Consider the following 25,883-nt stretch of genomic DNA (forward strand, 5'->3'; position numbering starts at 1 on the left):
ACCTCCGTGCTGCTCAAAATGGTTTAGCTAGAGCTACGGAGCAGTATGTGAAAGACATACGGGTAAGAAAATTTTGGTTAAATATATACATATGCCAGTAGCCCCCGAGACTTGAAACAGTTAGAGCAACTGATTTAAGGATCATTTAATATGCAGGTTCTTACAGAGAAGAATACTGTACTGTCCCAGGAGCTGGAGAAGTGCAAGGCCCAACTAGAGGCCGCACTAGTCGCAGCAGGGGAGCCCCGAGAGACCCCCTCAGGTAAAATATACTTTGAAAGATTAGTATTGTGCGGTGTGGATGCAAATCTGACAAGTTAAATTGCAGATGGCGCCGGACTCGATCCGGACAAGCAACAACTCTTACGCCAGTTAAAGGCCGGTGAGAGTATGTTGACAAGGGTGAGGCGAGAGAAGAATGATCTTCAGGATGCCAACACCAAGCTGGATGTCGAACTTAAAGATGTTCGTGGCCAGCTGTCGGACTCCACGAAGGAGAATCAGCGGCTTCGACGCGGCATTTTTAGTAAGTGCTTGAGCGAACTTTGAAAAAAGAGTTCGGCGAGGAAGTCGATTAACAGAGTAATGTCTGTAGGTATGCTCACAGGTCGTCCTGCAGAGGAGATGCCCGGTTCTACGGGTGACCTTCTTCCCAAACTCATGCAACTGCACGAGCAAATTCGGCAAGCGATGCGAGGTGTTGCCCAAGCCTTATGGCCTGCCCACTCCGTGCCCGAGAGCCTTCACCCGATCCAAGATTCGGAGGCCGAAGAGTTTCCGAACTCTGAAGTTCGGATTCTTGGATGTTGTCCAGCGAGTCCGGCCCGTTGCCTGATCCTAAGCTCAGGTCTTGAGTTGCATCCTCCTCTCCGCGGGTATCCGGTTTGGAGGGGTCGGGAATTCGGACGTAGTTGGTCCTTAAAATAGATGAAGGGTCGTCGCACTGCGCCTCTACCACGGCAACGTGGTGGGTGACTTGGGGAGAGTTAATTTCTCTTAGATCGGGTTTAAGCCCAACCTGGTGGTAATCCGTAGCGACCCCCAGGGTGGCGATGCGATCCAGGAGCCCGTTTATAGAAGAGAGCTCCATTGGATCTAGCTGCTCGGCGAGCTCCGAGCTGACGTGTAGGTTGCTTTTGATGACCCGAGAGGTCACCGTCGGCGCAACAGCCGAACAGGCGGTCATGAGGAAACCACCTAGCCGGAGGGTTTAGCCGACAGCCAAGGCTCCCTTAGCAATGGCGCCGTCTTTGAAGACGGGAGAAGGCATCCTTCCTGATTGTGACGGCACAAAGGAACTCTCAATGAAAGCACCAATGTCGGTGTCAAAACCGGCGGATCTCGGGTAGGGGGTCCCGAACTGTGTGTCTAGGTCGGATGGTAACAGGAGACAGGGGACACTTTGTTTTACCCAGGTTCGGGCCCTCTCGATGGAGGTAAAACCCTACTCCTGCTTGATTAATATTGAAGATATGGGTAGTACAAGAGTAGATCTACCATGAGATCAAGGAGGCTAAACCCTAGAAGCTAGCCTATGGTATGATTGTTGTGTATGGAGTTGATCCCCTACGGACTACAACCCTCCGGTTTATATAGACACCGGATAGGGTTAGGGTTACACAAAGTCGGTTACAATGGTAGGAGATCTTGAATATCCGCATCGCCAAGCTTGCCTTCCACGCCAAGGAAAGTCCCATCCGGACACGGGACGAAGTCTTCAATCTTGTATCTTCATAGTCCAGGAGTCCGGCTGAAGGTATAGTCCGGCTACCCGAACACCCCCTAATCCAGGACTCCCTCAGGAGGTTTGCTATGAGATCATGGACACTCATCCAGGAGGAAACGGCAAGGACTTAAGGATGATCAGGTACCGGCTTACAAGAATTCTTAACCCGGAGCACAACCTGTCAACTCTGTTCTGGTGTTTATGTTGCAAATATCAGTTTAACATGGATAAGTCCAAATTAAACTGGGGGCTAATGTCGGGGATATACCCCGCGGTATGACCCGGCCGGAAATATGACCCAGTCAGACTTGGCGGCTCACCAGAGACCCGACTGACATTTGGCGACTCACTGGAGACCCGCCCGATCCTCAGCGGCTTATTAGTAACCCGGCTGGTGGGTCAAACGGACGACGACACTCAACGGCCTAGAAGGCGATTCGTGGGAAGGCCGGCTTATGTCTGGCAGGCTGGCTTAAGAAGGAAGACATAGGGAATAATTCCTTTACAAGGGAAGCAAGTCTAGGGTTCCACTTGTAATAGAATAGTCCTAATCCTACTAGGCTCCTCATGTAACCCGCCCCTTCAACATATACTAGCAAAAATGCCTGTGCATTGCAACGGGAGATAAAAAGGAGCACAGGCCAGTGCTGGTTAAGCGCGCCGCCGTGCTTCGGCTCCTTAGACTGTCGTGCTTGCTCGCGCCACTGCTAGTTTTAGCCCCATGGTTTGATGCCGCCACACACTGCTTTCTCGGCTGCCGCTGGTTCGCCGAGCCCCTGCCGACAGATGCACATCGCCCACTCTCGCCTATCGACCTTTGCCATGTGTGCGCTGATGCAAGCTTCACGCCTATCAGTAGGGGTTGCCGCAGCACTCCTAATCATCGCCACCATGGCCCGCTGCCACTGCCAACCATGCACTTGGCTTGGCACGCAACGAGAATCGCGTACTACCACCATCACGTCGCATGAGCCATGCCCGCTGGCCATCACCCGGTTGCAGACCGCACCATCATGCCAACATGCCACCACGAGCCGTAGTGTTGCAGACGTGCCTTGGCCGCCCACTATGTAGTCGGCTGCAACTGGTGTGCCGAGCCCCTATGCCAGCAGATGTGCGACACTCACTCTCGTCCATAGTCCTTCATCCTGTGTGCACTGTCGCGGGATTCATGCCTACCAGCACGAGTCGCCGCACCACTCCTAGTCGCCGCTACCAATCCCTGCTAGCAACAACACGCCCGAGCGCCCACGCGCGTTGTCTTGGCTGGCTTAGAGCATCATGTGCTACCAACATGAGTCGTAGTGTTTCAGACGTGCATCGACCGTGCCGGATGCACGAGCTGATCCATCCAGGCCAGCCAGAGACGTTGCGAGCGTCCTATGTTGAGTGTCACAATTTTAGATGGGGTCGAGCTAGGCTTAAGAGGCGAGTTCGACTCCCCTGACTTATAGTGCGTAATGTTGATCAGTTGTTCTTTTTTTACGAATTGTTCTCTTTGACGGACAAGAAGAAAAAACAATGATTGTTGTTTTTTCTCCCTTATGGATGGCATTGATAGGTAATTTTCATCTAACTCTAGACATACTTTAAATCTCAGCCGTCAATCTTTATGATTAATATAAAATCGACGGATATAAAAGGGTGACCTATAGAGAACCATGAAATATTCCGTCCTTTATTATTAGGTATAGATAAGGAGGGGCAAGGCACCCCAAGAGGGACAGAAAATAATCGCTAAGACTAGACACAATTGGGGGCGCCAGCTTATACGGCGACTCCCTCATGAGCATAATGAGACCTAGCCACAAACAACATGTAGGGCTATTACCGGATGATGTTTCCCACGGCCCGAAGCTGTCTAAATCCTTGTCTTGTGTGTTGATCCGCCTCGCGTCTCTCGATTCCGACCAACCCCTTCAAGCTACCGCATAGATGCGTTGGCCTCATGACTAAGTCCTCACACTAGGACATCCGCCATGACAATTCCACGACAGAACCTATGGCTGAGGCATAGGGAATGACTTTCATTCTCTCTATATATTCTCCCGTGGTCGGGTTTTGAGTCTTACTCAACTTCACACCTTACAATACAAGCAAGAACTCCTTCTTTGACTGATACATTTTGAACTCCTTCAAAATCTTGTCAGGGTATGTACTCATTGAAAAATCTTATCAAGCGTCTTGATCTATCTTTATAGATCTTGATGCCTAATATGTAAGCAGCTTCACCGAGGTCTTTCAGTGAAAAATTCTTATTCAAATATCATTTTATGCTATCCAGAAATTCTACATCATTTCCAATCAACAATATGTCATCCACATATAATATCAAAAATGCTACAGGGCTCCCACTCACTTTCTTGTAAATACAGGCTTCTCCGAAAGTCTGTATAAAACCATATGCTTTGATCACCTCATCAAAGCGTATATTCCAACTCTGAGATGCTTGCACCAGTCCATAGATGGATCGCTGGAGCTTGCACACTTTGTTAGCACCTTTAGGATCTACAAAACCTTCTGGTTGCATCATATACAACTCTTGTTTAAGAAATCCATTAAGGAATGCAGTTTTGACGTCCATTTGCCAGATTTCATAATCATAAAATGTGACAGTTGCTAACATGATTCGGACAGACTTAATCATCGCTACGAATGAGAAAATCTCATCGTAGTCAACACCTTGAAATTGTCAAAAATGTTTTGTGACAAGTCAAGCTTTGTAGATAGTAACACTACCATCAGTGTCCATCTTACTCTTGAAGATCCATTTATTCTCAATGCCTTGCCGATTATTGGGCCAGTCCACCAAAGTCCACACTTTATTCTCATACGTGGATCCTATCTCAGATTTCATGGTCTCAAGCCATCTGTCGGAATCTGGGCTCATCATCATTCCTCATAGTCCGTAGGTTCGTCATGGTCTAGTAACATGACCTCCAGAACAGGATTATCGTACCATTCCGGTGCGGAACGTGCTCTGGTTGACCTACAAGGTTCGGTAGTAACTTGATCTGAAGTTTCATGATCATTATCATTAGCTTCCTCTCTAGTTGGTCTAGGCATCATGGGAACATATTTTTCTGATGAGCTACTTTCCAAATTGAGAGAAGATACAATTAACTCATGAAGTTCTACTTTCCTCCCACTCACTTCTTTCGAGAGAAACTCCTTCTCTAGAAAGGATCCATTCTTAGCAACAAAGATCTTGCCTTTGGATCTATGATAGAAGGTGTACCCAACAGTTTCTTTTGGGTATCCTATGAAGACGCACTTCTCCGATTTGGGTTTAAGCTTATCAGGCTGAAGTTTTTTCACATAAGCATCGCAACCCCAAACTTTTAGAATCGACAGCTTAGGTTTCTTGCCAAACCACAGTTCATACGGTGTCATCTCAACGGATTTATATAGTGCCCTATTTAAAGTGAATGCATCTGTCTCTAATGCATAAACCCAAAATGATAGTGGTAAGTCGCTAAGAGACATCATAGATCGCACCATATCTAATAAAGTACGGTTACGATGTTCGGACACACCATTATGCTTTGGTGTTTCAGGTGGCGTGAGTTGTGAAACTATTCCACATTGTTTTAAATGAAGGCCAAACTCGTAACTCAAATTTTCGCCTCCGCGATCAGATGGTAGAAACTTTATTTTCTTGTTATGATGATTCTCCACTTCACTCTAAAATTCTTTGAACTTTTCAAATGTTTCAGACTTGTGTTTCATTAAGTAGATATACCCATATCTGCTCAAATCATCTGTGAAGGTTAGAAAATAACGATACCCGCCGCGAGTCTCAACACTCATTGGACCACATACATCGGTATGTATTATTTCCAATAAGTCAGTGGCTCGCTCCATTGTTCCGGAGAATGGAGTCTTAGTCATCTTGCCCATGAGGCATGGTTTGCAAGCATCAAATGATCCATAATCAAGTGATTCCAAAAGTCCATCCGCATGGAGTTTCTTCATGCGCTTTACACCAATATGACCTAAATGGCAGTGCAACAAATATGTTGCACTATCATTATCAACTTTGCATCTTTTGGCATCAATATTATGAATATGTGTATCACTACGATCGAGATTCCATAAACCATTCACATTGGGTGTATGACCATAGAAGGTTTTATTCATATAAACAGAACAACAATTATTTTGTGACTTAAATGAATAATTCTATTGCAATAAACATGATCTTATCATATTAATGCTCAACACAAACACCAAATAACATTTATTTAGGTTCAATTCTAATCTCGAAGGTAGAGGGAGTGTGCGATGTTGATCGTATCAACCTTGGAATTACTTCCAACACACATCGTCGCCTCGCTCTTAACTAGTCTCTGTTCATTCTGCAATTCCTGTTTCAAGTTACTAATCTTAGCAACTGAACCGGTATCAAATACCCCGGGGTTGCTATGAACACTAGTAAAGTACACATCAATAACATGTATATCAAATATACCTTTGTTCACTTTGCCATCCTTCTTATCCGCCAAGTATTTGGGGCAGTTCCGCTTCCAGTGACCATTTCCTTTGCAGTAGAAACACTCAGTTTTAGCTTTGGGTCTAGCTTTGGGCTTCTTCACGGGAGTGGCAACTTGCTTGCCATTCTTCTTGAAGTTCCCATTTTTTTCATTGCCCTTTTTCTTGAAACTAGTGGTCTTGTTAACCATCAACACTTGATGTTATTTCTTGATTTCTACCTTCGCCAATTTCAGCATCGCGAAGAGCTTGGGAATCATTTTCGTCATCCCTTGCATATTATAGTTCATCACGAAGTTCTAGTAACTTGGTGACGATGACTACAGAACTCTGTCAATCACTATCTTATCTGGAATATTAACTCCCACTTGATTCAAGCGATTGTAGTACCTAGACATTCTGAGCACATGCTCACTAGCTGAGCTATTCTCCTCCATCTTGTAGGCAAAGTACTTGTCAGAGGTCTCATACCTCTTAACACGGGATGAGTCTGGAAATATCATTTTCAACTCTTGGAACATCTCATATGCTCCATGGCATTCAAAACGTTTTTGAAGTCCTGGTTCTAAGCCGTAAAGCATGGCGCACTAAACTATCAAGTAGTCATCATACCGAGCTTTTCAAACGTTTATAACATCTGCATCAGCTCCTACAATAGGTCTGTCACCTAGCGGTGCATCAAGGACATAATTCTTCTGTGCAACAATGAGGATAATCCTCAAATCACGGACCTAGTCCGCATCATTGCTATCATCTTTCAACTTAGTTTTCTCTAGGAACGTATCAAAAACATAGGGGAGCTACAACATGAACTATTGATCTACAACACAATTTGCAAAAACTATCAGGACTAAGTTCATGATAAATTAAGTTCAATTAATCATATTACTTAAGAACTCCCACTTAGATAGACATCCCTCAAGTCATCTAAATGATCACGTGATCCATATCAACTAAACCATGTCCGATCATCACGTGAGATGGAGTAGTCTTAAATGGTGAACATCTCTATGTTGATCATATGTACTATATGATTCACATTCGACCTTTCGGTCTCCAGTGTTTCGAGGCCATGTTTGTACATGCTAGGCTCGTCAAGTTTAACCCGAGTATTCTGCATGTGCAAAACTGTCTTGCACCCGTTGTATGTGAACATAGAGCCTATCACACCCGATCATCACATGGTGTCTCATCACGAAGAACTTTCGCAATGGTGCATACTCAGGGAGAACACTTATACCTTGAAATTTTTGTAAGGGATCATCTTATAATGCTACCGCCGTACTAAGCAAAATAAGATGCATAAAAGATAAACATCACATGCAATATAAATATGTGACATGATATGGCCATCATCATCTTGTGCCTTTGATCTCCATCTCCAAAGCACCATCATGATTTCCATCATCACCGGCTTCACACCTTGATCTCCATCGTAGCGTCATGGTCGTCTCGCCAACTATTGCTTCTACAACTATCGCTAACGCATAGTGATAAAGTAAAGCTATTACATGACGTTTGCATTTCATCCAATAAAGTGGCAACCATAAGGCTCCTGCCAGTTGCCGATAACTTTTACAAAACATGATCATCTCATAGAATAACGTATATCACATCATGTCTTGACCATATCACATCACAATATGCCCTCCAAAAACAAGTTAGACGTCCTCTACCTTGTTGTTGCAAGTTTTACGTGGCTGCTACAGGCTACTAGTAAGAACCCTTCTTACCTACGCATCAAAACCACAATGGTGATTTATCAAGTTTGTTGTTTTAACCTTCAACAAGGACCGGCTACAGTCAAATTCGATTCAACTAAAGTTGGAGAAACAGACACCCGCCAGCCACCTTTATGCAAAACAAGTTGCATGTCTATCGGTAGAACCGGTCTCATGAACGTGGTCATGTAAGTTGGTCCGGGCCGCTTCATCCAACAATACCGCCGAATCAAAATAAGACATTGGTGGTAAGCAGTATGACGATCACCACCCACAAATCTTTGTGTTCTACACGTGCATATCATCTACGCATAGACCTGGCTCGGATGCCACTATTGGGAAACGTAGCATGTAATTTCAAAAAAATTCCTACGCTCACGCAAGATCTATCTAGGAGATGCATAGCAACGAGAGGGGGAGAGTGTGTCCACGTACCCTTGTAGACCGAAAGTGGAAGCGTTTAACAACGCGGTTGATTTAGTCGAACTTCTTCTCGTTCCAACCGATCAAGCATCGAACGTACGACACCTCCGAGTTCTGCACACGTTCAGCTCAATGACATCCCTTGAACTCTTCATCCAGCAAAGTGTTGAGGGAGAGTTCCGTCAGCACGACGGCATGGTGACGGTGATGGTGAAGTGATCCGCGCAGGGCTTCGCCTAAGCACTACGAAAATATGAACGGAGGCGTAAACTGTGGAGGGGGGCGCCGCACACGGCTAACAATTGTTGGTGTGTGTTCTAGCGGTGCCCCCTCATATATATAGGTTAGAGGGGAGGAGAGGCAGCCAAGGGGGTGCCCCAAGTAGGAGGAATCCTACTTGGGGTCCTCCCAATTCGGCCTCCCCCCTTTCCTATTCCTATTCGGAGTAGGAAGGGAAGAGGGGGAAGTGGGGATCCTATTCCCTTTTTCCTTTCCTCCTTCCCCTTTTCTAGTCCAATTTTGCCAGCCCATATGGGGGGAACCATCCCCTTAGGGGCTGGTCTATCCCTCTCTTCGCCCATTAGGCCCATATAGTTTGCCGGGGGTTGCCCGGAACCCCTTCCGGTGACCCGATACGTACCCGGTACCCCCGAACACTTCCGATGTCCGAATACTACCGTCCTATATATGAATATTTACCTCTCGGCCATTTTGAGACTCCTCGTCATGTCCGTGATCTCATCCGGGACTCCGAACAACATTCGGTCACCAAATCACATAACTCATATAACACAAAATCGTCATCGAACATTAAGCGTGCGAACCCTACGGGTTCGAGGACTATGTAGACATGACCGAGACACCTCTCCAGTCAATAACCAATAGCGGAACCTGGATGCTCATATTGGTTCCCACATATTCTACGAAGATCTTTATCGGTCAAACCATTATGACAACATACATTATTCCCTTTGTCATCGGTATGTTACTTGCCCGAGATTCGATCGCCGGTATCTTCATACCTAGCTCAATCTCGTTACCGGCAAGTCTCTTTACTCATTATGTAATGCATCATCCTGCAACTAACTCATTAGTCACATTGCTTGCAAGGCTTATCATGATGTGCATTACCGAGAGGCCCCAGAGATACCTCTCTGATACTCGGAGTGATAAATCCTAATCTCAATCTATGCCAACCCAACAAACACCTTCAGACATACCTGTAGAGCATCTTTATAATCACCCAGTTACGTTGTGACGTTTGATAGCACACAAGGTATTCCTCTGGTATCCGAGAGTTGCATAGTATCATAGTCAAAGGAATATGTATAAGTCATGAAGAAAACAATAGCAATAAATTTTAACGATCATTATGCTAAGCTAACAGATGGGTCTTGTCCATCACATCATTCTCCTAATGATGTGATCCCATTAATCAAATGACAACACATGTCTATGGTTAGGAAACTTAACCATCTTTGATTAACGAGCTAGTCTAGTAGAGGCTTACTAGGGACATTGTGTTTTGTCTATGTATCCACACATGTATAAAGTTTCCGGTTAATACAATTCTAGAATGAATAATAAACATTTATCATGATATAAGGAAGTATAAAATAACAATTGTATTATTGCCTCTAGGGCATATTTCCTTCAGTTACAGATACCCACCGAGGACCAGCACGACACTGGCGCGGTAGTACTGTCGGAGTGGTACTGCCGGCACAAGTAAGCAGTACTACCATGAATTGCAGGCGGGATAACCGAAACTCCCATGATAGTACATGCGACACAAAAGTGGAAGTACCACACAAGCGGTACTGCAGGCAATTACAGAAGGGCAACAGAGACCCTCACGGTAGTATGCTCGGCACTCAAGCAGAAGTACCGCACAAATGGTACTACCGTGCGAGACAGGGGTACTACCGGTAATTACCAGAGGGCAACAGAGACCCTCACGATAGTGGACATGGTACAACCATGGAAGTGAAGCAAATATGCCCTAGAGGCAATAATAAAGTTATTATTTATTTCCTTATTTCATGATAAATGTTTATTATTCATGCTAGAATTGTATTAATCGGAAACATAATACATGTGTGAATACATAGACAAACAGAGTGTCACTAGTATGCCTCTACTTGACTAGCTCGTTAATCAAAGATGGTTATGTTTCCTAACCATGAACAAAGTGTTGTTATTTGATTAACGAGGTCACATCATTAGTTGAATGATCTGATTGACATGACCCATTCCATTAGCTTAGCACCCGATCGTTTAGTATGTTGCTATTGCTTCCTTCATGACTTATACATGTTCCTATGACTATGAGATTATGCAACTCCCGTTTGCCGGAGGAACACTTTGGGTACTACCAAACGTCACAACGTAACTGGGTGATTATAAAGGAGTACTACAGGTGTCTCCAATGGTAGATGTTGGGTTGGCGTATTTCGAGATTAGGATTTGTCACTCCGATCGTCGGAGAGGTATCTCTGGGCCCTCTCGGTAATGCACATCACTTAAGCCTTGCAAGCATGGCAACTAATGAGTTAGTTGCGGGATGATGTATTACGGAACGAGTAAAGAGACTTGCCGGTAACGAGATTGAACTAAGTATTGGATACTGACGATCGAATCTCGGGCAAGTAACATACCGATGACAAAGGGAACAACGTATGTTGTTATGCGGTCTGACCGATAAAGATCTTCGTAGAACATGTAGGAGCCAATATGGGCATCCAGGTCCCGCTATTGGTTATTGACCAGAGACGTGTCTCAGTCATGTCTACATTGTTCTCGAACCGTAGGGTCCGCACGCTTAAGGTTTCGATGACAGTTATATTATGAGTTTATGAGTTTTGATGTACCGAAGGAGTTCGGAGTCCCGGATGAGATCGGGGACATGACGAGGAGTCTCGAAATGGTCGAGACGTAAAGATCGATATATTGGACGACTATATTCGGACATCGGAAAGGTTCCGAGTGATTCGGGTATTTTTCGGAGTACCGGGTAGTTACGGGAGAAGTAATGGGCCTTGATGGGCTTTAGTGGGAAGAGGAAAAGGCTGCTGCGCCCCCCCTCCCCTCTAGTCCGAATTGGACTAGGGAAAAGGGGGCCGGCCACCTTTCCTACTCCTCCACTTCCTTCTCCCTTCCTCCCCTCTTGATGGACTCCTACTAGGACTTGGAGTCCTAGTAGGACTCCCATCCTGGCCGCACCAATGGCCTTGGCCGGCCTCCTCCTCCTCCATCCTTTATATACTGAGGCAAGGGGCACCCCATAGACACACAATTGATCATTGAGATCGTTCCTTAGCCGTGTGCGGTGCCCCCTGCCACCATATTCTACCTCGGTCATATTGTTGCAGTGCTTAGGCGAAGCCCTGCATCGGTAGTACATCAAGATCGTCACCACGCCGTCGTGCTGACGGAACTCTTCCTCGACGCTTTGCTGGATCGGAGCCCGAGGATCGTCATCGAGCTGAACGTGTGCTAAGAACTCGGAGGTGCCGGAGTAACGGTGCTTGGATCGGTCGGATCGGGAAGAAGACATACGACTACTTCCTCTACGTTGTGTCAACGCTTTCGTTGCGATCTACAAGGGTACGTAGATCATACTCTCCCCTCGTTGCTATGCATCACCATGATCTTGCATGTGCGTAGGAAAATTTTAAAATTACTACGTTCCCCAACAGGAAGTACCACACAAGCGGTACTACCGTGGATACCAGTGGTACTACCGCTTGGTAAAAGGGTGTAAGGACAGAACACAACAAAAGGAATGTTACAAGGTTGAGGAAGGCAGCGTGGGTGCATACAGGTTGTGTACGCGTTGAATCCACCCATACATTTCACTGTGGATCCCATTTTAATAGTACGGATTTTCTACTACTTAAATAAAAAAGCGAAAATCCGTCTTCGCTCTTTTCCTAATAAAGGGGAATAAAACTGTCTCGTACCATCGGTATGAATGACTGAAATGCTCAATGCGTACAACTAGTCCTTAAAATACATTGTCATCAACAACAATACTAATTAGAAAGAGACATGCCCTTTCACCCGCCATTGGAGAGAGAGAACAAGAGGAGAAAGAGTGAGACCGGTCCAACTCTTCTCGGTCGACTCAAAGTCATTCGTCCGACCGAGCCTTAACGACCATTATCCACCCATCCTCATGATTGTTGCCACGTCAAAACATGGCTCTACACACGCCAGTGCTTTCTGTCAAAGATAAATTCTGCGTTTGGTGCTTTTTGCTAGCTGCTATCATTGTGATTTCTTTTCTTCTAATAACGCCTATATTACAGTGGTTTTAAGGCATGTCCAAAGCTGACCGGCATATGATTACGGTATATGTGTGTTTTTATGTTCAGACATGGTTCACAGACATAATGTGGGAGAGAGTCATCCAACCCTTTTCACAAAAGGCCTATCTATAACTTGGTCGACTAAGACTTAACGAAGTCTAAGTCGAATGACGTCAGCGTAATTGTGGTGCTGCAAGCGACATGGCTAAATGCTGCAAATGGTGATGAAAATTGTTGCGACATTACTGCAAGCAACGGAAACATTTGCTAATTTCGTTCTGACTAAAAATTCTACGACTGTCAAAGAAGGATGTTGCAACTGTGAGATGACGTGCTACAATAAATGAGGGAGGACATGCTACAACTAGCAAGACAGATGTTGCAACTGGCAAGAAAAAAAATGTTGCAAACGATGGGACAAAATGCTGCAAGGTCGACTCAGACCTCTTTAAATCTCAGTCGACTGAGTTTTAGCAAGTTCGTTTCATAAATTAATCCTTATTTATCGGCTTGGGAGGAGAGAGAGAGGAAGGGACCATGCATGTGCAGAAAGAAAAAAGGAGAAGGACCACGTGCTAACTTTTTGTTGCTTAAGTAGATGTTCGGATACTGGTATAACTCCCCCATGTTTGTCTCCAGTTTGCTGGAGAACGAACGTTCGGACCATTCCGTGGATCGATGGGGTTTTCATTGGATGATAAAAGTTGACACAAACGATTCAGACACTACAACCCACACATATACCGAAGTTGAAGGGTCTCCTTTGAAGACGGCCTTATGCATTTCACTCTTTTCAACTGAGTTGCTACAGTGGTGTTGGCCCGGATGGTTTTTCTCCACTAGAGGCAAGCCGTTCAGCTCCCACCACCACGCTCACCACAAGGCTCAACCGAGCCACCATCAGCTCTCATAGTGGCATCGGATCGGAACCAGGGCCCACGCGGCCAACCTCACTAACTACAAAAGCCAACCCCATCGCCACCGGCTCGCTGCTAAGAACACACTCCCGCCCCACCCCCACCCCCACCGACAGCAGCAATGAAGGCCCTCGCCGGCGACAGCAACGCCTCCGCGCCGCTTCTGCTGGCGACTAAGATCAGCATCCCCGCCTCCTCCACGGGCGGGGCCGCGGAGGCCGCGCTCCTCGGGAAGGGGCGGTACAAGGTGTGGGCCCTCGCCGCCATCGCGCTCCTCGCGCTCTGGTCCATGTCGGCCGCCTCCGTCTCCCTCCGCTGGTCAGCCGGCGACCTAGCAGCCGCTGTCTCAGGGGACCTCGACGCGCCACTCCGTGACGATCTCGATTCCCTCGTAAGATTTTTTTTTGCTTTTGTTCGTTTCGCAGTTCGCACCCCCTCCGTATTCTTACCTGCCAAGTGCTTGATGTATGGTCTGTTCGTACGCGCAAGCTCAAATGTGTGTTTCACAACAAGGACTGCCCGTGAAGAATCTTTTCTTGTATCCGGATCAGGAGGCCCTTTAGATAAGGCATCCGGATTGTTGCGCTATCCACATTTCTTTGGAAAACAAATCCGCTTATATTTTAATGTCTGACGAATGCCACAATTTTATTGCTACATTTTTGCAAATCACAATCTCGCCAGGAACTAAAGAGATGGCCTAAGTTCTCTAACTCAAGAGTATTTCTTAGAACACGTAGTTGCTCCTATACGTTCCTTAATTATTTTCGGAAACACTAACGCCCACACGTGTGGAACGTCTCCAACTCGCCCACACGCCTAGATCGTCGTTGGTTGTTTTTTGCACGAATCCTGACACCAAAAGATGGATTTGGTGTGCCACGTAGGACAAGCCCGGTGTGTGGTGTGTAGGTAGTTCGCCCGCGCGCTGTTTCTCCCTCGGACGAGACCGGTTGCGAGTCGGGGCGTGCGGTGGAACTGCTGTCGCGCCCGCACGCCGCGCACGACTTCTGTTCCCCATCTCCCATGACTGCCCTTTTTCCCACTCTCCCACACCAAGTTGTCATTTGCCATGTTTTCTGCAGGGTACATGGCAACTGCCCTATTTGTGATTGTAAGCAGATGGCAACTCTCTTTACCCCAAACATGTTATTGTTGCCATGTCTGTTTTTGTAGCGCTAAATGGCAACTGTCCAGTGCTAGTGCGTGGCAACTGCCCTATTTGTGATTATAAGCAGATGGCAACTCTCTTTACCCCGAACATGTTATTGTTGACACGTCTGTTTTGTAGCGCTACATGGCAACTGTCTAGTGTTAGTAGGTGGCAACTCCTAAAGATACCACCGTCGCCCACATGCCCGTCTCCTCTCCCACACACCAAAAGCTATCAGTTGCCATGTGATTTTGCAGGGTACATGGCAACTGCCCTAGTGTGCTTGTAAGCAGATGCCAACTCTCTCTTTTACCCGAACATGTTTTTTGCCATGTTTTTGTAGTGCTACATGGCAACTGTCTAGTGTTAGTAGGTGGCAAATCCTAAATTTTTCAAATCACGGCAACTGTAGTAGACCAGACCATACATGGCAACAGCTACAGTTGCCCAAAAATGGCATCCGACACTTGACCTGAGATGGCAACTGCAGTTGAGCAACCATGGCAACTGTAGTTGTCAGACATGGCAACTACAGTTAAACAAACATGGAAGAGGGTTCGGACCATGGCAATCGCGGCGGGACGCGTGGTTACTGCCACGCAGGGCGTGTGGCTCGCAGGCGGGGAGGGGCGAGGGCCGAGACGGGTCGTGCGGGCCGTGAGGTCGCTCGCCCGGACGTGCTAGTGCGGGCGATTGCGCCGCACACCGAACGTGCGGGCTGTGGTGGGGTGCGCGCGGACGTGCTCGTGCGGGCGGGCCTGTGTCGATGCCACACGGGGCGTGCGGCACATACCCCCTAGATGCCACACGTGTGGCAATTATTGTCGTCCATTATTTTTTGAACTTTTTTTGCGATGTTTTTTTCTCTTCTCTTATTCAACTTAAGTGTAGCCACAAACTAAACACCCCCAAATTTTGCGCACCAAAAAATTCTTATCATTTGAGAAGATGCTCATTGTATTGATAGTTGGCATTGGAAAGCATAACACTATAGTTGTTTGGTTATTGGATTCTGAATGAAAATAGGCTTGTTATAACTGAGCAGGAGATGGAGGAAAGGGAGAAATTAGTTGGTCGGATGTGGGACATGTACACACGCACCAGCGATGAGGTACGCCTTCCACGGTTCTGGCAGGAAGCATTCGAGGCTGCATACGAGGAGCTTGCTGGTGATGATATGCAGGTCCGCGACACGGCCATCTCTGAGATTGCTCGAATGTCAGCCCACAGACTTGAGCTTGAGCAGCCTGTGAATGCGAACGAGGTATGTTCAGAGCATCATAGTTCAAAACAGAGTACTATTATGTTTATTCTTGTTAATACAGACCTACGTTCCCCCTCTTATGTTGTAAATAGTTCGTGTATTCTTGTTCACTTTACTTTGTAAGCATTCGTCAGATCTTGGACCCAATTGGTCATAATTTCTTAGTATGACTGATTGCCAATTTTCTACTATATTGATCTTACAATGCTCAAATCAGTGATAGGTGATCCATATGAATACATGGGTACCTCATATTATTCTTGAAAAATAATGTTTGGCATAGGCGTAACAACACAGTTTGCACCTATATATGATCATTAGTTGTTGTCCATACATTTATCTAAGTTAAGCATGACATGCTAATTTTGGCACAAGGTATTTTTCATTGTAGCAATTCTCATGAAAAGCTTCGGTAAGTTCATCATTCAAAATTGTTAGATTTGCATATAATTTCTTGTAAGCTAGCATGTGGTACATTTTCTTTACAGCTGTGGATTGCATGTATGGAATATTAGAATGTGAGGAGGAAACATATTCTTTCATATATTCCTTTTATGCATAACACATAAGGGATGATAAGTTTTAGCTATGGACAAGACTCCGCAGGACAGCCTGAGCAAATAACTTCTTAAAGTCACAGTACAGAACTTCAAAATATAATGCTTTGGAAGTTATGCTTTGCATTTCCTGCTCAGCTCCAAATTGCTGATTCTTTTGTGAAGTAATTCTTTCAGCAAAGCACCCAACATTTTGGTGAACTTCAGAAAAACATCATAAAACGGAGAATTATGGAGAATAGCATTTACATTAACTTGCCGCCCACCAAAGTTATAAATTGATCACTTTTCCCTGCTTGTACATTATTGCATTTTGGTGCTAACCTGCCCGCTTTTTGAGACAGTCACAGAACATCACTCTTGTCATTTACAAAAAAAAAACCCTCTGTTTTTGCCTTGAACATAGTGCAAGGATATGGCAAATTTATCATTTCTGGTTATGATACCCTGTGAGCTTGAGGTCAAGCTTCACACACGAAACATCCATATAAACACAACATATGGTCACCAGAAACATGTGATGGTGCTTCACACCACAGCCACAATGTGGCTTCGCATTGCTTTTAATCCCTCCCAAAAGAAGCTACAGTAAAACCGTCACTGTAATTTTAATACTCCCTCCGATCCATACTAATTGACGCTGCTTTAGTACAACTTTGTGGGTCAGAGGGAGTACTATTTGCCGTAGTTGTTCCTGCTTAATGTTTACGATTTGATTTTCCCACCTAACCAGACTGCAAGTTATTCTGGTAGTTTTGTTTCTGCTGAGCTTATTTTCCCTTTTGACTCGAATACGCACGAGTGTGCGTACTATATATTACTTATTTTCCCTTTTGGAATACATAACCTCTATCTGCTTAGCAGGATTACAAAACAAACCTAGTTAGCTCTGCAACCATTCTTGATGAAGTTGTCTTTGTATATATGAAATGTGAAAATGATATCAATGTGCAGCGAGATGTGAATTGTGATGTATGATCTAGAAGAATTTTGGCAACTCAGCAAATTGTGTAGCAACTGCAAACATAAACCCGAGCTTCTCAAAATAGTGTCTTGTTTCCAGAGGACCAGCCTGTTAACCGCCAAACTTGCATTTATGCTTATCATTGAAGTTTCCAGAGGACTAGCCCATTTGCTACCTGGAACTGTTAGGTATCTAGCATGGTTTTCTTATTCTGTCACTATTTGCAGGAAGAGGGCAAGGTAAGCATCAGGAATAATGATCATGGCAGAGTGAAGCAGTAGCTTCAAAACTGAAGATCTATAACGGTTGCGGACAACAGATATCAGCAGCTGAGCTTCGAAGCTTTGATGTAAACTGAAATTTTCTGTATGGGAGGGCAAGCAAAAGCTTGCCATGATGCAAAGTTTTAACTTCCCCGCAGTAAAGCATTGTATTATACTTGTATTATTCATAGGTCCTGATTAGAAATGTCATGCCATTTGCTATATGTAGTAATGTGGAATAGTAGCAAGATCATGCTGTTTTTGTTTGAAAAAACATGGTTGTTTTTTCTTTGAGTATACCAGCCAGCACCACGGTAATAGTAGCTGATGTTGAGGCAGCTCGTCAAGTCCTGCCCAAACACGAGGCAGCAGCGCTTCCCCATGGAGGCGGCCGCCGCCTCGCCGCCGCGGCACTGGTCCGCGGGCGGCACGAAGCACCGCGGGTGCACGTCCACCCGGCACGTCCCGCACCGGTACCTCCACGCCACATCGAGGCCGCGCACATAGACGCCGGCGCGGCGCCGCCATCCGACTTCTTGACGAGCCACGCGTCGTGGCCGCAGGGGTGCGCCGCGGCCGGACCCCGCGCCACGGGCGGCAGGCGGACGCAGAGCGGGTGCACCACGACTGTCGCGGAAGCGCACCCACCGGCGCTGCAGCCGTAGCACGCGCCCTTCACGTCCTCCCCGCACACCTCGCACCTGACGTTGCCGTCGCCAGCGCTCTCGCGCCGTTTCAGCCTGTGCTGGGAGTGGACGATGGACTTGAGCGTCCTGGGGAAGCTGCGCGCGCATACCTCGTGGAGCTTGAAGCCACAGACGGGGTGGCCGCACAGGTACCGGGGCCGGCGCCGGCGACCAGACAGCCGTCGCAGGTGAACTCGCCGTCGTCATCAGCGTCCGCTGGGAGCAGCCGGTGGCTGCCGTGGGCGACGGACCTCCTCCTGCTACACATCCCTTCCAATAATGCAACGAATACTCCACTGCTACTGAGCTTATTTAAAGTAGACCAATCTATGGCTTGTGGGGACAGCAGCTGTTTTGAAATGTAAACCTTGTGGAAATTACTTGTACTCCACTAGCCAATCGCGCATGGATTGAATTGTCCGTTTCTTGGAAATAACACTTGAATCATCAACAAGTGGCCACGAGACAACGGACCGCATGTTCATGGGTAATGCGAGACGACTTGGACTACAAGGGCATCTACAACCCATTCGGCAAATTTAAAGCTCTAAATGTTGTTCTCCTGGAAGACCACACTTTTCATATATAAACCTTCATATCCATGTAAATTTGATTCTAAAAAAACATGTAAATTTATGCATGTCCATTATATAGCACAAATCATCGCCACTTAAATAATTCGACAAAACAGAGTAAACCATGCTTCAACAATTCAACACATGTCAAAATAAAATTCAACAATTTATACATACATAGATTTGCGATACATGAATGAATTAAACGCCTCCATTGTTGTGCTTGTTAGTCCTCTTCTTTATGTTGATCAACCATTTCTTGTCTGCATCATCTAAGAGGCTAGAGTCTTTTAATATGATCTTCGACTCCTCCGTTTCTCTCACAAGTCTCAATTTCTCTCTCCTGAGCTCAATTCCTTGCAATGTCGCTGCCTTTTCAAGCTCTTGTTTTGCATATTCTCTCACTTCTCCAAGTCTATTCTCTCCCTCGCAATGTTCAACTTCTCTTTCACCCTCTTTCAGTCAAACTTCATCACCTCGCGTTGCACACCTATGAAGAGCTTGTACCTCTCCTCCTTCTTCACCTCCTTGGAGGAAAAAATGCCCGTCCACATGGTAGACATTTTGATTGCAACGCCATCACGTGTGTCCCTCTCCTTCTCCCAGTTGTTTCTCGTCATCTATCGGTTTCTCTTTTGCATGATAGCTTGTACGTCCGCCGCTCCACTTTTCTCTTTTTTCGTGATCCAGTCCAATTGATTAATGGGAGCTAGGGTCATTGTTTTTCTTCATCTTCTTGGGGCCAATTTTGAGCATCTCAATGATGGTTTGCCACTTTGGTTTCCCATTTTGTTTCAATCTACAATGAGACAAAGTGAATGGCTTGCGCTCAGTTTGTTGGTACAAACTCGTCGCCAAAGTTGCATGGCTTTGGGATCCAATGCCACTTTGGTTCCAGCCAACCACTTGTATATAGTAAAATAACAAACTTGTTGACGCTCTCATGGAAGGTGCACCATCTATGTTGGAGAATCCCTCATTGCGGGTGGTATGGGTGGTATGGATAGGGTTTGGCTCCACGTAGTGCTTTTGCTGATGATGGTAGAGTTTATAGTATTTTTTGCCAATATTTGATGCTCTTTTGCCTAGTTCCATATATTGGATCCATGCTTGTGGCCAACCAAGATTCAACCAACACCACATCTTCAAAGGTGCGAATGTCGTACATCTTGGCTTAACTACCTTTTTGTTTTTAGTGTGCGACGTTTGCCCGACTTCAAACAAAGGAGAATGGGTATTCCTCAAGTCAAAATGCATAGGCTCTTGACCATCATTGATCATGTTTAGCATGAATTCATCCTACAATATGCATATGCATTGCAATTGAACTACCACCCCTAGATTGATCCAATGGTATGTGCAGCAAATGAAGCAACTAATGCAAATGTCATATGGGGCAAAGAATGTACCAGAACTTGGTCAAGAGTATTGTCAAACAGAAGGTGGGAATGCTTTGTGCTAGCATTGCCCGATGTTGTCCATTGCCTTTAAAGTTGCGGCGGTTCATGCACCGTCTCCTCAACGGCTACATCTCCTGGGAAGCCATCCGGGATGCCTGGGCGCTAGGAGGACGGAACAGACTCGAGTTGTGTCGAGGTTTCTTCCTTCTCGCGGCCACGACGAACAAATCGATGGCAGTCACTAGATCGGACGCACCCAAGTCCATGTCCTCATAATCGGTCATCTCTGCACCAGCTCTTTCTCTAGTTGTCTTCTCTGTCGCTTCCTAATCACGCCGCGTCCTTCGCCGCCCCCTACGAGAGCGGCGTTCTCTACCTTAAAGCTGACCCCCACGGGCTCCGTTGAGGACATCATCCATGATGAAGGTGGGGCGGGGTATTCAGCGGTCGCATCTACGATGGAGGAGGGCGGCGGCGCAGACGGGAAGAAAGGGTGGAGGTGGGCGTCAGCTCGAACATAGAAAAATGGAGAAGCGCGTGGGAGGTGTGCAGTCGATTTGGTGGACTTTATCAATTTGGAGAGGATTTGGGATGGGTCCCAGCTATCGGATTCGACATGCGGACATGTTCGGGCATTCTCATATCTGCCCCACATATGGAGGGTGACGGATAGCCCAGGCGTATAGGGATGGTTTGAGGGTTCCGGATGGTTTGAGGTTTCCGGTTGGGTGGCATTTTTGTGACCGGTCATTGACCGAGCAATCTGCCCAGACATATAGGGAGGGTTTGAGGTGTCCGTTTGTAGATGCTCTACAAAAGACTTGGAATAACAATGCAAATCATTACCACCTTCGGGGTTTCAAATTTCTAAACAATGATTAAGACAAATTATATGTGGGTTATATGACAACACATATATGTGAATAATTCGAACTCTTGCCATTCACCTACAGGTGAGTGGAGTTAGGGAATGGAATGCATGAGAGAAAATATCTCTCTATAACTTCATTGATTTGGAACCCGTCTTAAAGGCTTCCACATAATCATTTTATCTTGATAAAGTACACAATCTGAGAAGAAGTATTTAGTTGTTCTACAACATATTGTAAGCCAGAATATCTAGATTTCCATTAATGAAAAGAACAATCAAGATTCTAAGGTTATTATCAAAGTGATGAATGGAGAAGGTAGTTGTATTATCAAGAAATTATCACCAAGGAATATTTGCATCGATTATTCATGAAAATTTCCATGCCCTCACACTCTCTGTCTCTTTTTCATGGAACCTAATCATTAACAGATCTGGGATTAGGGAATGTTTACTGAACAATCAAAGAAAAATTTGGAAGTTCAAACAAGAACCAATTGTGAAAAGGACATGTTGCAATATACTAATGGAGTACAATATTTCAAAAATTGCACAATATCTTCAAATCATCCTGGAAATGCATCTAGACATCTCATATGAAATAACTGCTTATTCGAGGCTATGGTATTTAAACATCATATATGAAAAACAATGAGGTTTCGTTTTAAAATCTTTTGGCTAGCAAACGTTGAAAAATAGCAGCAGGACATTAAAGATCATAAGAGGAAAACATATCTTTATAACCAAACTATTCATCCTTTTCTTTTCAATATATATGCAGGGCTGAATCATAGATGGGGCAATAACCTTCCAATCTCCAAAACATGGTGTGAAGTTCATTAGTCATTTAGAGAACACAAAAAATCTAGCCAAAGTCGCATACAAAAGTGTAGTATGAAAAAATCAATATGGTATACTTTACTGTACCCTTCATGAGCAAACCAAGGATATCGAGGAACTGAAAAGCAATATAGAAATATGTTGATACACATCATCTCCAAGTGAAAGTGCAAATAAATAAATTGTTATAGCATAATTAAAACTTAATGACATAGATAAGAAAAACATGAGTAGATGAACAAGCGATCAAAGTCACAGCCAGTAAATCCATGCATTCCAAAACCGAAGTTGTTGGAATTCACCTAAGGGTTGGGTCCAATTCATTGACATCATTATGATCTGCCTCCTTGACGTGGGCCTAAATGCCTCAAGTGTCCTTGATTGCCCGTCCTTGCAGCAACTACGGCATATCATGAATATGGCCATGAGGTGTCAACCGGAATTTGACGGGAGTGTGGAGTAACGTGCTAGACAACAAAAAAAGCATGTTAGACAATCACACCCACGAACATTATGAAGTAGCGGAAGCAGTGTAGAGATTGGTGAAGCTCAACGATTCCCGCAACTAGGTTATACCTCCGAGCTACGACAAATTCTTCGAGATGATACACTGATCTAGAGTTGAAGTAGATGACCTTTTCAAGGTATCCGCGTGTTTTGAACTAATTATCTGGCAGCACTCATTTAGGAAGATCTATGAGAAAATAGAGAGAGAGAGATTAGCTTAGCGACATTCAAGAATAACTAGAAGTCTATTCTAGTTAGACCAAAGGAGAGACTAGAGCGCGTAGCTAAGCGGATGCTCCTTTAAAGAATTGATGTGCTCCTCCACTATAATGCCCACGATGCGGCTATATCTCCCACGTGTCGAAGCACGACTTAGAGGCATAACCGTATTGTAAGCAATGTCGCAAGTGGGGTAATCTTCACACAACCCATGTAATGAATAAGACAAGAGGTACATAGTTGGCTTACAATCGTCACGTCACACAATAGCATAAATAACATTACATTCATCCAGATACAATCAAGGTCCGACTACGGAACCAAAATAAAGACAACCCCCAAATGCAACAAAGTCCCAGATTGCCCCAACTGGGCTCCACTACTGATCATCTGGAAAGGAAATGTAGTATCGTCCTGAGTCCTCATCGAACTCCCACGTGAGCTCAGTCGAATCTCCTAGAGCGGTATCATCGGTCCCTGCATCTGGTTTTGGAAGGAATCGGTGAGTCAGGGGGACTCGGCAATCTCACACCCTCGCGATCAAGACTATTTAAGCTTATAGGTAGGGTAAAAGGTATGAGGTGGAGCTGCAGCAAGCACTAGCATATATGGTGGCTAACATACGCAAATGAGAGCGAGAAGATAAGGCAAGGCACGGTCGAGAAACTATGATCAAGAAGTGATCCTAGAACAACCTACGTTCAAACATAACACGAGACCGTGTTCTCTTCCCGGACTCCGCCGAAAAGAGACCATCACGGCCACACACTCTATTGATTCATTTTAATTAAGTTAAGTTTCAGGTTTTCTACAACCGGACATTAACAAATTCTCATCTGCCCATAACCGCGGGCACGGCTTTCGAAAGTTCAAAACCCTGCAGGGGTGTCCCAACTTAGCCCATCACAAGCTCTCACGGTCAACGAAGGATATTCCTTCTCCCAAGACAATCCGATCAGACTCGGAATCCCGGTTACAAGACATCTCGACAATGGTAAAACAAGTCCAGCAAGACCACCCGTTGTGCCGACAAATCCCGATAGGAGCTGCATATATCTCGTTCTCAGGGCACACCGGATAAGCTAAGCATACGGGAGCCAACGTAACCCAAGTTGCCAAGGGACGGCCCCGCACGGTGCTCTAGGTTGGACCAACACTCAGAGGAGCACTGGCCCGGGGGTTTAAATAAAGATGACCCTTGAGTCCGCGAAACCCAAGGGAAAAGGCTAGGTGGCAAATGGTAAAACCAAGGTTGGGCCATGCTGGAGGAGTTTTATTCAAGGCGAACTGTCAAGGGGTTCCCATTATAACCCAACCGTGTAAGGAACGCAAAATCAAGGAACATAACACCGGTATGACGGAAACTAGGGCGGCAAGAGTGGAACAAAACACCAGGCATAAGGCCGAGCCTTCCACCCTTTTACCAAGTGTATAGATGCATTAAAGTAGACAAGATATAATAATGATATCCCAACAATAAACATGTTCCAACAAGGAACAAACTCCAATCTTCACCTGCAACTAGCAACGCTATAAGAGGGGCTGAGCAAAGCGGTAACATAGCCAAACAACGGTTTGCTAGGACAAGGTGGGTTAGAGGTTTGACATGACAATATGGGAGGCATGATAAGCAAGTGGTAGGTATCATAGCATAGGCATAGCAAAAGAGCGAGCACCTAGCAAGCAAAGATAGAAGTGATTTCGAGGGTATGGTCATCTTGCCTGCAAAGTTCTCCGAGTTGACGTAAGCTTGATCCTTGTAAGCGTACTCAATGGGTTCCTCGATCACGTACTCGTCTCCCGGCTCTACCCAAAGCAAGAACACAAGCAAAGGGAGACATAATCAACCACGTGCAATGCACAAGCAACATGATGCAAAACATGGCATGATATGCGGGATGTGATATGCGATGCATATGCATGCTTCGAAAAGGAAAGATTGAACCTGGCCTCTACTTAGAAAACCAAGAGTGCCACTGGAAAGATGAGTTGATTTCGGTCGAAATCGATATAAAGATCACCAGAATCGGATGCACGGTTTGCAAATGGCAAGCAAAACAAATATGGCACCGATCTGCAATTAACAGCACGAGGCCATCTAAATGCATCAAGAACAACAAGCTATTGCACTCTAACATAACAACAAAGCACATGTAGTGATCCACTCAAGATGATTGACAAAAGATGAACACTGAGCTACGGCTAATTCACACAATAGCAGGTTCAAACAAGCATGGCAAAAGTGCAAAAGATAACAGGTTACAGACTTAGAGAAAATAACATGTCAGGAATTTAACATCAGGAAGCAATGTTTGGATCAAGATAACAACATGCTACAGGAACATATCATGGCAAAGCAAGGCATGGCATGAAGCTACTCAAAGTATACAACAAAAGTCCCTTACTGACCATAAGCCAAAAGGGATCAGAAAATACAATGGCAACCATGTGAACATAGCAACTTTCGTTAACAGATTCATACTTAGTAGAAAACTGGAACATGGCAAAAACAGATTCACGTAGGCATGTTTACGAGCTCGATGCACTCACCACAAAGCATGGCATGACAAACTAAGCATACACCCAGCAAGTAGACATGGCATAGAAGCTAAACATGGCAAGAACAACCTCATAGCATGCATGGATCAACTACAACAACCTCGGCAAAATTGCTTAACATGTAAACAATCTGCCAGGAACATTTTATAGCAAAAGTAGAGCTCGATTGAGTCAAGCTAGGATGCTCCATAATTGCAAACAAAGACATGGATGGATAGAGCACAACAATATCTATAAAACATCCTTACTGAACCTGCTCAAAAGAGGCATGGATCACTCTGTAGCAATAAGAATACATGGTATAAAAATATTATCAGGGAAAAAACTTAGAAAATTTCTAAGTCTCTGAAATCAGCAACATTACGAGAGCTACTTTGCATGCTTGTGCTAGTCACCACATAGATCACAAAAATATATGGCATACACCCCTGTAAATATGG

At 45.3% G+C, this 25,883-nt stretch overlaps 1 protein-coding gene and 1 pseudogene across 1 annotated transcript; one reads left to right on the forward strand and one right to left on the reverse strand.

Moving 5' to 3' along the window:
• Positions 1-13,658: 13,658 nt before the first annotated feature.
• LOC125538789 (uncharacterized) lies at positions 13,659-18,083 on the forward strand. The gene is made up of 3 exons (XM_048702076.2): positions 13,659-13,979; positions 15,787-16,005; positions 17,754-18,083. The coding sequence occupies exons 1-3, from the start codon at positions 13,710-13,712 to the stop codon at positions 17,805-17,807; spliced, it is 543 nt and encodes a 180-aa protein (XP_048558033.1). The 5' UTR covers positions 13,659-13,709; the 3' UTR covers positions 17,808-18,083.
• Positions 17,948-18,993, reverse strand: LOC125538788 (uncharacterized; annotated as a pseudogene).
• Positions 18,994-25,883: the final 6,890 nt, after the last annotated feature.

This window comes from Triticum urartu, chromosome 2A (genome assembly GCF_056163025.1).
Source record: "Triticum urartu cultivar PI428250 chromosome 2A, HENAU_Tu73, whole genome shotgun sequence".
Classification (NCBI taxonomy): domain Eukaryota; kingdom Viridiplantae; phylum Streptophyta; class Magnoliopsida; order Poales; family Poaceae; genus Triticum; species Triticum urartu.

Coding starts and splice junctions, on each gene's coding strand:
- LOC125538789 (XM_048702076.2), top strand. CDS start 13,710: ATGAAGGCCCTCGCCGGCGACAGCAACGCCTCCGCGCCGCTTCTGCTG. Junction 13,980..15,786: donor GTGACGATCTCGATTCCCTC/GTAAGATTTTTT, acceptor ATAACTGAGCAG/GAGATGGAGGAAAGGGAGAA. Junction 16,006..17,753: donor AGCCTGTGAATGCGAACGAG/GTATGTTCAGAG, acceptor CACTATTTGCAG/GAAGAGGGCAAGGTAAGCAT.